The sequence below is a fragment of the Zalophus californianus genome, chromosome 11 (genome assembly GCF_009762305.2).
Source record: "Zalophus californianus isolate mZalCal1 chromosome 11, mZalCal1.pri.v2, whole genome shotgun sequence".
In the NCBI taxonomy this organism is placed as follows: domain Eukaryota; kingdom Metazoa; phylum Chordata; class Mammalia; order Carnivora; family Otariidae; genus Zalophus; species Zalophus californianus.
This window is the reverse complement of record NC_045605.1, coordinates 80,396,666-80,408,826: the sequence shown is the minus strand read 5'-3', so window position 1 is coordinate 80,408,826 and position 12,161 is coordinate 80,396,666. Positions and strand designations below refer to the sequence as shown.

The 12,161-nt window shown below is 39.8% G+C and overlaps 1 protein-coding gene across 10 annotated transcripts in view; it reads left to right on the top strand.

Annotated features, from left to right (window-relative positions):
* CCDC34 (coiled-coil domain containing 34) overlaps window positions 1-12,161 on the top strand; it is a 111,154-nt gene that overhangs the window by 23,499 nt on the left and 75,494 nt on the right. For 4 of the 10 annotated variants that reach the window (XR_003517303.2, XR_003517305.2, XR_003517304.2 and 1 more), the window contains exons 6-7: window positions 1,821-1,864; window positions 3,630-3,690. Coding sequence is in view for 4 of the 10 variants with exons in the window: in XM_027578427.2 (XP_027434228.2) it covers window positions 762-979 (218 nt within the window). In the remaining 6 variants the exon portion in view is untranslated. Of the gene's footprint in view, window positions 1-761; window positions 1,299-1,820; window positions 1,865-3,629; window positions 3,691-7,823; window positions 7,843-12,161 lie in introns of those variants that run through there. The other 6 variants (XR_003517306.2, XM_027578428.2, XM_027578430.2 and 3 more) reach the window with 3 other exon arrangements.

Sequence of the window (12,161 nt, the reverse complement as noted above, 5' to 3'; positions counted from 1 at the left end):
AATAAACATTTGTCTGCAAATGCTTTACTATTCTTAATCAAAATTATAGTGATAATTATGAAACTGATTAATTTGATTGATAATAATTTAGAATTCCAGTGATTCTGAACAAGAGTTTTGATTCACTTTAGCTATAATGCAGTATACCTTTTTTTTCTCTAAAGTTCAGTGTCTGACTAGGGAAAACTAGTACACAATCAGTGGTTTCCTAGACTGAGTTAAGAAAATGAAGATTTTGATCAGTTTAAGGGTTCTTTTTTTTTTTTAAGATTTTACTTATTTGACAGAGACACAGCGAGAGAGGGAACACAAGCAGGGTTAGTGGGAGAGGGAGAAGCGGGCTTCCTGTTGAGCAGGGAGCCCGATGTGGGGCTTGATCCCAGGACCCTGAGATCATGACCTGAGCCGAAGGCAGATGCTTAATGACTGAGCCACCCAGGCGTCCCAGTTTAAGGGTTCTAAAAGTAATTTCTTAATAAAAATTTTGTATGAGTTTTTATGTATATAGATTTTGACAACACTCTTTGGACTTATAGAATTATTTATATTTTAATTTTTGCTACAATACTGTATTTGAAAAATGTTACTTGTTTGAAAATATGTTAGAGTTCAAATTTTAAATGAATTAAATCAGCTTGTCAGTGATATTTTTACCCTTTTGATACTGTAACATTTTTCTAGGAATTTAAAAATAAGTAGTTTCTTTGGTCTCAAAAAGTTTTTTCTTGTTTTGTTTTGTTCTGACTTTTTAATAATTTTAGATTTTTACAGTGGAAATTCTTACCCAGAACCAGCCTTTTATAATCCAATTCCATGGAAACCCATTCATATGCCTCCTTCCAAAGAAGCTAAGGACCTATCAGGAAAGAAGACTAAAAGGCCTGTGATAAGTCAGCCACGCAGGTCATCATCCTCTCTGGTGGTTCAGAAAGCCAGAAGCAATCTTTGCCTTGGAACTCTGTGCAGAATACAAAGATAGTGGGTGTGGAAAATTGCATGCTTTTACCTGAAGCTATTTAATTTTAAAAGTAGAATCGTTTTTTACTCCTCAGTCAACAGCTGAACATTTGATGTGATTATTGACACTTTCACATTTTTGCATTCGTATATGTTGTCCTTAGAGCTAATTGAAGAAGATGCTTTATACATTTTCATTTTCGTAAGTCCTTCAAGGTTGATCTTGGCATTTTGGTTCACAGGATAAGTGACTGAATATCTAACTATTGTGTTTATATTTACCTTGTGTTAAAACTACATTGTAATACCAATAAAACCAACAATTTGTGTTGTGTTCTTTCATACTCTGTGTTTATTTATTTATGAACGTAGTAAGAGTAAGCTTAAATTGTTCAAACAAGCATTTTCTAAACTGCATACTCAAGATAACTCTTAGAAGAATTTAAATGGGTTAGACTCCTACAGAAATCAAAAACAGTCTTTGTTGATAACTTTTGGTGTATTTTTCCTTTGTAAATATTTTTAAATAACTAACTAGAGGCATGTTTTATTACAAAGAAATGAAGGTTGAGTTTTTGAAAGGGAAATTTTAAAACATTGTTATATGCTCCAGATCTTAGATTGGTATGTAGCAATCTTGAGACACTAATAATATTTTGCTAAACTTGGTACAATTATAATTAGGTGGTTAGTTTTGAAATTAAGATTATCAGTGCATTATTTTTTAATGTTAAAGGTTCAGTGGTATTTTACTGAAGCTGAGATCTTATTAGTAAATACATATTAAGGAAAGTAGTTCCAAGGATTACTAAAATAACACTCAGCACTTTTTACTGAATTTTAAAAGTCTGTATCTTTTTTAGGAAACATCAAGAAATGAAGATTTGTTGTGGCAATATAAAGTTCAGTAAGTTCATTTAAAAATGATACCTGTTTAGAGCATATTTCATGTTTCTGCTAGGTTTGTCATCTGTCAAGTTTCTGGTGATGAATGTACAGTGGTGATGACCAACGCAAAGAAACAGCAATAGGATCTTTGAAGGGTATTCATGTCATCAGAGATCTAGGGAAATTCACTTCTAAGCAGAGAACAGTTTGGGAGGAGTCAGTAGGGTTCACTGGGTCAGAATATTGGTGAGATTTAGAGGCTTGACCATCCTTCTCAGAACCTCTTAGACACAGTGATATTACCAGGTGATCATTCCCTTGAACAAATTCACCTGTGTAGGGAAAATGTACAGTTAGCCAGAGTAGCGATAAACTTGGTTAAAAACAAAGCATACATAGGCCTGAATTCCTGGGGGTTTTATATATGTTTGTATTTAAGAAACCTTCAATTTTACACATAGATTAAGTCATTTAGGCAACTTTTAACTATAACCCTAATTCTAATCAGCCTTTTTGTTCAGTTAATAATTAGTTTGACCAATATTAACAATAGTCCCCCCCTTATCTGTGGTTTTGATTTCTGTGGATTTAGTTACCCGTGGTCAGCCGTAGTCCCAAAGAAGGGTAAGTACAGTACAATAAGTATTTTGAGAGAGAGACCACATTCACATAACTTATTACAGTATGTTATTATAATTGTTCTATATTGTTATTCTCTTACTGTGCTTAATTTAGAAGTTAAACTTCATCATAGGTGTGTATGTATAGGGAAAAACTGTATATATAGGGTTTGGTACTATCTGTGGTTTCAGGCGTCCACCAGAGAGGGGTCTTGGAATGTATCCCCACAGATAAGGGGGGGAACTACTATAATCGAACATTTACTCTGTGACAGATGTTTTGCATATTGATTTAGGAATTTAAATGGCATATTTCTTTAATTCAGTCAACATTTACAGCTTAGCCAGGAAAACCTGTAACAGACTAAATACTGTAATGGGAAGCTTAAAATCAAGTTCAAAGTTCATCTGGGAACATAGAGGAGAGATAGTTCAGGCTATGAAGGGATTAAGAACGTCTACAAAGAGGAGGTGACATTTGAGCTTGTAAAATATAGACAGGGATTTTCCAAATGGTCAGGAGGCTGACCATACTCATGGTCATGGACATGCAGAGAGAAGTAGCTGGGAGAGAGCGGGGGTCAGAATAAAAAGGCTCTGTGTATGCTGCAGAATTTGGACTTGATCTTATGGATGTGTGATGTCCTGTTTTACTACTCCAGTGATCCATTATAAAAAGATTTTGACTACCAAACTCATTTATTATTAAAATCCCATTTTATTAATCTAAAACTTCAATCAACATACCTGATTACCAGGAGATTAGTGTTTTAAACCTGAATCCATTTTTCTTGATGTCAGGGTACTTATATTTTAGGCATTACAAACTATAACATTTGAAATTTCTGTTGAGGTTTTTAAAATACCTCTGACTTCTACTACCACTGTGATTGGAAGTGCTCTGAAATATCTGGCTAGCCTATAATGTCAACAAAATCATGATCTGATAGAAAGAGCACAGGTATTGTAGATCTGTCTGTGAGTCCTGGCTGTATATCTACGTGTCTGGAAGATGCCTCGTTTTTTTTCAGTGTTGAATACCTTATCTAATTTAAAACTTAACATGAGGTTACAAAATAGTAAGTGGAAGTACCTAAAAATGCAAGTTTGTTTCTTTTTTGTATGATAATTCTGATGAGATGTACCAATATTCTTTTTCTTTAGTGATAATCGATTTATATAATAACCGGTTAATGTACCGGTCTTGACTGAGGATATACCAACAGTAAGTTAACTTGTCAGTATTTGTCAGTGCTCATTTACCCCTAGGCTAAAAGTAAAAAGTGAATACTGTTTTCGTTTTCTTCAGATTGATTCAATTAATACTTACTGAATACCTACTATGGGCTAGTTAGTATTCTAGGTGCTGGAGTTCATCTGTGAATAAGAGGGCCCCCTTCACCCTCATGGGATCTTATGTGACAGTGATAGGAAACATATTAAACATGTAAACAAACAGCATTTTATTTGGCTCTGGATGAGCCAAATAAAATAAGACAGAATATTGGGCTAAATAGTAACTGGGTGGAGGAGGAAGTGCTACTTTAGATGGATGGGCTTCTCTGAGGTGGTAACATGCAGCTTAGCCTTGCTAAAATCTGGGGAAAGAGATTCCCTGTCAGAGGGAACAGCCAGTAGAGAGGCCCTAAAGTAGAAACGAATTTGCGGGGTACCTGGGTGGCTTAGTTGGTTGGACATCTGCCTTCAGCTCAGGTTGTGATCTTGGGGTCCTGGGATTGGGCCCCACAATGGGCTCCCTGCTCAGCAGGGAGTCTGCTTCTCCCTCTGCCCACCCCTTATACCTTCCCCCCCCTCGCTTGTGTTCTCTCTCTGTCTCAAATAAATAAATCTATAAAGAAAAAAAAAGAAAGAAATGAATTTGCTATGTTTGAAAAAAGGCCAGTGTGCCTGGAGTGGAGCAAGTGATGGGGAAAATAGTAGGAGTTATGGTTGGAGGGTCAGATCACATATCCTGAGTTCACTAGTTCAGATTTTATTCAAATTGTATTGAGAAGCATCTGGAAGGTTTTAAGGAGGGAATTGATGTGATCTGATTTATACTCGGAGATTACTCTGGCTGCTGTGAGGAAATTAGCTTGTTGGGGACAAAGAATCAAGGCAGGGAAACTCGGGGAAGATTTTGCAGTATCCAGGAAAAAATCATGATAGTTTGGAGTAAGGTGGCAGCAGCAGCATGGTAGGAAGTAGAGATGGATTTGGGATATATTTTGGCAGTGGGACAAGCAGGACTGCTAACATTTGGGTGTCAGGTTGAGGGAAGGAGGAAAAATCAGATATGACTTCTAGTTTTTAGGCCTGATCAACTGGGTGAATGATGATAACTATTATAGAAATCAGAAGATGTGGTAGGAGCAGATGCATGGCTGAGATGAGAGAGGAGTCCTTAAGTATTCTGACTGGTTTACAGTACCAACTTAATAACCTGGTGGAGATGGCAGTTAGATATTTGTGCCTGATGCTCAGGGGGCAGCCAGGATTGGAGACACAAATTTAAGCCACATCAGTACGTAGGTGGTATTTGAAAGCATAGGACTGGATCAGGTTACCTGGGGAGGGTTTAGGTAGTAAAAAAGAGAGGGCTCAGTATCCCAGTATTTAGAAATTGAACAGCCAGCAAGGATCCTGTAAAGGAGTATTTGGTGAAGTCGAAGGAAACCCAGTGGGGTATGATGTCCCAGAAGACATGGGAAGTGGTTTTTTTTTTTTTAAAGATTTTATTTATTTATTTGAGAGAGAGAGAGCACATGATGGGGGGAGGGTCAGAGGGAGAAGCAGACTCCCCGCCGAGCAGGGAGCCTGATGCGGGACTCCGTCCCTGGACTCCAGGATCATGACCTGAGCCAAAGGCAGTTGCCCAACCAACTGAGCCACCCAGGCGCCCGACATGGGAAGTGTTTGAAGCAAGGAGTTACGAAGTCTGTTCAGTGCTGCTTCAGAGATAAGGAAGAGCTGGAAAGAGCCTTTAGAAATGGCTGTGGTAAGATGAAGGAAGGCCATCATTGACCTCAATGTTGAATACTTTCTGTATTGCTAACAGTATTCGGTGTGCTTTTATGTGTGCTAACTTTTTTATTCCTCACAACAACCCTATGAGACAGTTACTTTTGTTAGCCCCATTTTATAGCTGAGGAAATTGAGACAGACAAGTTATGCTGCTTTTTTACCTAGTGAGTCACAGAACAGGGATTGGAACTCAAGAGGTCAAAGTCCAACAACCATATTCTGTTTCCCTCCTATATAATATGTATGATAAGAAAAAGTAGTATGAAACCACAATCAAAGTAAGTTGAGAGAATGGCAAGTGAGAATGTGTAGATTATATGTCAAGACAACTCTTGAGAGAAGTTTTGTGGAGAGAGAAATGGGATGGGAGCTGGCAGAGAACATAGGTCAAGGACATTGTTTTGCTTAAGATGGGTGATCTTAAACACATTTCTGTGCTGATGTTGACGATCCGGGTAAAAGAGGGGGCTTGAAGAGTTAGAAGAGATCAAGGATGGTTTTAGGAATGCAGTTCTTAAATGGCTTATGTGGAAGCAAGGAATTTTCCTCCCTGTTGACCGGAGAAAACACAGTGTATTGGTTCATATGTAGCTGGATTAATGCATTGGTGGTAGGAGGGTGAGAGAGGTAGTTCTTCTCTGATAGCGTCTGGGTTCTCAAGTATGAAAGGGAAGCAAGTAGAGGGATACAAGAAGTTACCTCAAGTAGGAGAGGTAACGGAGAGGTAATAGAGAATGAGCATCTTGCAGAGGGGAGAACAAGTGTACCAGAGAAATTAATGGGACTTGATGGGCAGTGTTGTTTGCCATTTGATATTTTTGGTCCAAAATTGGACCAGGTAGCAGAACTCTATTTTACTCCATTTCTAGGGAGAAGTTTAGCTACTTGGGATTAGAAGCAGAGTAAGAATTTATTAGGGTTGGACAAGTAGGGCAAGTAGAATGGAGGGAGAAAGAACAAAGCATTTAAAGAGTGTTTTCCAGGGAGTGATTATAGCACCGAAACATGATATTTAACCATGGATGGTGGATGGTGAGGAAGAGGTTTTCACTTGAGTGTTTCCAGTGCTCTTGCAGAATGTTGGGTTGGAGGTTCTTGAGGGAAGCTGGAGAGGTAGGAGCTTGTAGTCAGATGATGGTGGTGACAAGATCCTGACTATGACCATGGCAGTGGGTGGCCCACATGGAGTATATTGATGGAATTGAGAAAATTAAGAAAACAACAGGCCAGGATTTTGGGAGACTTTTTTTATATGGATGTTCAAATTGCCAGGAATTATGACAGTAATGGTAGAGAGAAGATAGTGAGCTGGGTGCTAGGATTTCAGTAACTAGGGTAACTTAACCATATGACAGTCAAAAAGAGCAGTATTGGCTAGTGTGGTCAGATGACATATTCAGAAGAGCTGGGAGTTTCGAAGGGGTTAGGAGATAAAGTGGTTTGAAAGTGGCAGTGGGGATCCGGGTAGGTAGGGAAAACACCTACCCGCTGACTCCAAGCCTGGAGGTGTACCCTGAAAGGGGGAGCGCTGTAAAGAGAGAGCATTATCAGTCTGCTGCGGGCATGCAAAGCTTTTAAAAGTGTGACAATAGCAGGATGGTTTGGGCCGGGTGGGCAGGGAGTAGAGACCAAAGACAGAGCCATCAGTAATGATACTGTGGAACCAGTCCCCAGAGAGGTGACAGGATCAGATGGGGACAGTAGGTATAGAGAGGAGGAATGTGTGAAAAATCTCTCTAGAGTGGAACTGGAAAGGGTTGTTTCAGAGCGAACTGATGTTGATGCTAGTGGAGAAAGGAAACATGGAAAAGTAGGATAGATGTAGGGGTAAGAAATGGAGGATTTTTTCTTCCCACTAACTTGATAATGAAGGTAATAGACACACATGGTTTAAAAATTAAATAGTACTGGGGCGCCTGGGTGGCTCAGTCGGTTAAGTGTCTGACTCTTGATTTCGATTTAGGTCATGATCTCAAGGTTGAGGGATCGGCCCTGTATCAGGTCCCGCACTTAGCGGGGAGTCTGCTTGAAGATTCTCTCCCTCTGCCCCTCCACCCCTTCTCAAAAAAAAAAAAAAACAAAACAAAAACTAATAGTACTGAAAGTTTTTGATGGAAAACTGTTTTGCCTCACTTCTCACTACCTTCATGGTCCTGCTCTCTGGGGGGATATTTACCTGTATTATTTCTTTGATAATTTCCTCCCCACAACATTCTCTGTTCCTTTTTTCTGCAGTTTGTTTAGGCAGTTGTTAGTGTTCCTGAATCAATTCTCTGATCTTTTTTTAAGTTTTTTTTCCCTTGAATCTCTGTCCCGCTCCCCCACCCCCTCCAGGAAAGGGACCAAGATTTCTTTGATGTCATCTTCTAACTCTTGGGTAAGTTTTTTATGGCTACCTCATTTTAAATTCCAAACACGCTCTCTTTCTTCTGTTTATTCCTTTTTCATAGCATCCTATACTTATTTTATGGATGTAATATCTTTTCTCATCTCTGAGGACATTAATTGCATTTTCCCCCTTCTTAATTGGCTGTGTTTCCTCCGGGTGCCTTTTTTCCCTTCATTTTCTCTTTTTCGATCCTCAGATGTATGTAATCCCTGTCTGACATTTATGTTCATGCTATGAATCTGTTCAGACTTAAGAATAGGGCATTAAAAATGCTGTGTGGAAGCTGTGTGGGCACAGGCAGGCTTGTTGATGGTGGATTTTATTTGCTGTTGAGGAAACCTCCAAATACTTGGAAGTCTTCTCCTTAGGCTATTCAGTTTCTAAGAGAAGAATCTTCTAATTTTCCTGGGGGTTATAAGCCAGCTACCAGCTTTCCTGAGTAGAGTTTGGGAAGGTGGCTCTGCATATCCCCGTTCATTATGTGAACTATCACTTCAGGGTGTTTCAGCCCAGCTAGGGCATGAGCTCTTCTTGGTACCCGGGGTCTCCATGTGCAATTTCTATAGAGCTGTCCCACCCTATAGATTAAGCTGGGACCCAGTTTTGAGTCCCTGAATAAATGAAACTTAGCATTTAATTATTTTGGAGCCTGGAGAGGAAGGAATGGCCTAGAACAGGAATGATTCCACATGTAACCTTTCTTTCTTTCTTTTTTTCCTTAAGATTTTGTTTATTTATTTTGCAGAGAGAGAGAGACAGAGAAAGAGTATGAAAAGGGGGAGCAGCAGGCAGAGGGAGAGGGAGAGGCAGACTCCCCGCTGAGCAGGGAGCCCAACGAGATGTGGGACTTGATCCCAGGATCCCAGGGATCATGACCTGAACCAAAGGCGGATGCCTAACTGACTGAGCCACCCAGGCACCCCTCCCATGTAACCTTTCTTTCAAAGACAAGGATAGGTTATACGACAGCTTTTGAAAATCAAAGGGCCTTTCAAGATGGATTGTATACATTGACACACTCTACAACATTACGAGGGAAATTTCTAGAATCTTAGCCATTTCTACAGAAAAATCTTAAATATTCCATGGGAAAGTAAACCTTGAAGTTTGATGATTAAAAATAGACCATCTGTGGCTTCAGGGTCTGAAGTATTTCAGATGGACTATGTATTTAAAAAATGAATTGCTAGTGATCTAATTAGCAATTCAGAGGTTGGACTCTCACAGACTTGCTTAGTGTGATACCCAGGGCCCAGGTGAAGAACAAGGTATAGAGTAGTTTACATTACACTAACAAATTGCACTTTATGACTTAAACTAAAGACTAATTTTTCTTTATTCAAAAAAGGAAACATAGCAAATAATATTCAGGTGTTTACCATGCCCATTAGTATTCTAAATTAAATTCGTATGTGGGCTGGAGAAAAAATAAAACACATGAAGTTCCTTTGCAGTGAATATTTACCTACTGTTGTTAATGGCAGTCTGCCTGAGAGAAAATTTTTCAGAAAGGGCAGTAAGTGTCTTGAATTTCCTCTTAAAATTGGAAGGGGGTAGGAGGAACACTTGAGAAGGGAAAATACTCAATTATCTGTCAATAGGGAGAAAGTTGTACCTTATGTGCAGGGGAAAAAAGTTGGCAAGGAGCACTGCCTTTTTCTTTCCCAGAAACCACAGAGCCTCCTCCTTTCCCTTTCTCATTCACCTGCTCTAAGCTGATGGAACTAGCACATGAACTTGGAAAAAAAGGAGGAGCCTCTCCCTTCCCACCAGCTTCATGGTCCTGGGAACCACCTGAGGCCCAGAGGGAGATGGAAGCAATCTTTGTTTCTCTTTGGTGGCGTGGGAGTGGAATGTTTTCAACTTTAGTTTGAATAAATTTACCAAAACAACCATACAGCACCTACCTGTCTATGACTCCCACTCCCTCAGCCCAGAGCTTTCCTCTATTGGTGTGGGCTGAGATGCAAAGTGCCCACATAGGTAAATCTAAAAGGCAAATCTTAAAAGGTGTATGTTAAAATAGAGGACATTCTCACCAATTTATTTAGCTGTCCAGATTGGATTTTTTCTTTTTTTTTAAGTAGGCTCCATGCCCAGTGTGAAGCCCAGTGTGGGGCTTGAACTCATCACCCCAAGACAAGATCCGACCAAGAATCGGACGCCTAACCTACTGAGCTACGCAGGCACCCCATTATTTAGCTGTCCAATGAAGACATGAGACTAGACGATCATGAAGGCCCCTTTCTGCACTGTTTCTGTTATTCTGTGTGGTTCATTTTTGCATTTGTAGAATGAGGACTTGGTCACTGCTTATCCCTAGTAAGGATGGTGAGGGCAACAACATCTCCCTCTTAGATTGTGACGAACACGACTGACTTGAGGAAGCCTTCCTCTGGTCCATGCTCAGGTTCTGCCAGGAGGCAGCCTGGCTTAGGGGAGTAGTAGACTCCCTGAGTTTGAATATGAGCTCTGCTCCCTATGCTGTGGGAATTAGAGAAGTCTCTACCTCTCTAAGCCTTGGTTTATTCTTCTAAAAAATGACTTAATAATACTTTTTGCAGAAGATGGTTGCAAAGATGAATATACCATGTAAGGTAGCCAGCATGATGTGTGACACATAGAAGATGCTTTATGTAATATTCTGTGTATTTTTTTTATATAATGGAAGTAGTTTTTACTTCCTGACAGTAGATTAAATAAGGACACACATTTTCCAACACGTTGTACAATTGAGAATTACTTACTCATGCTACTGTCATGTTTTCTTCGTCATGATGCCAATTTGTAATTTTTTCATAAAACATTTGGCCTTTGAAAGTAGTAGTAGTGTTTTCAGATAGGTGTATGCTTTATGGGAGTTTTTAATGTAAAGGGTTTCTTTAAGATTGTGTAGAAATCTTCCATATGAATTTGATGAGGGAAATTTAGGCATATTTTGACTTTCAATTTGAAGCTTTGCTAATATGCTTCTTGGAAGCTCATTTAAGTTATCTTTGGCTGAAATTATGGAGAGTTGTTTCCCATATTTCATAAGAATCAAATAGGAAAATTAATTTTTAAAAAAGTTAAAACCTTGTATGTTAGTTTGGATCCTCTGAAAAACAGACACCAAGACAGGATTAGTCATTCAAGAGATTGTTTGAGGAGTAGCCTGTAAGAGAAATGGGCAGGGAGCCAGAGGAGCCAGGAGAGCTATCAGACCATGATGTAGGTCTGACCTACATGTGGAGGACAGAAGGAAAGAAGAAAGGCTGGAAGAAAGAGGCTTAGGTTGCAGTGAAGTTCTAAGAAAAGTTCAGCACGGCTGATGAGGCCCCCAACCCATGTTGCCCATCAGAGAGTCCACATCTTGTAGTTACAGATCTGGCTTAGAGTCTCTGCTACTCAGTCATGGGCTGGGAGCCATGTGTGGGAAGAGTGGCCTTGGTTAGAACTCAGTGATAGATTCAGAGCACTGCATCTGGGGCCCTTAGTCAATTATGCTTCTGACAGTAAATCTGACAGGCCCATTTCCATGGCCTCCACACTTTCATGTACTTCCATAGCCCATGTTACAAAGCTTTATGACCTACCTAGTTAATGTTTTCCTCAAGTATTAGTGTCACAAAATGATCAAAAATGAACATGTAATGCTGCATTGAGATACACCTGATGGATTTGTCCAGTGCTCGAAACATGGGCTTCATCCATCCTCAACATTCCTCTTCCACATGTTCAACTCCAGCCAGTCAGCAACTGAGTTCTGCTGATTTCACTCCCTAAACCAGTGATTCCTTCCACGTGTCTGCACTTTAGAATCATCTGGGGATCTTTTAAAAATTCCAAAGGCCAGGCCACATCCAGATTAATTAAATCACAAGCTTTTTTTTTTTTTTTTTTAAGCTTCCCAAATGATTCCAGACAAGTTTGGAAACCGATGTCTTATTTCCAAACCTGACTTCTCTCCATCCCGAGTACCATGGCCTTAGTCATTCCTCACTTGGATGACTGACCAGCTTCCTATTTAGTCTCTGTGCTTCTAATCTTCTCCCCCTCATATGTATCCTATCCACAGAAACCTACTGACCTCCCAGAAATGTACATCTTATTGTTTCACTGTTCTGTTTCCAGCTCTCCCACAGCCCCTCACATCTAAAGCATTGTTTCTCAACCCTTTCTTCCCCCTGCCTCCACAGCATCCACCAGCATAACACATGTCCTCAGTGAGTATCATACATGGTGATTTTCAACCTATTTGGACATGTTATGTTCCTCCTCGGGAAGGAGTGTCTGAACATTGG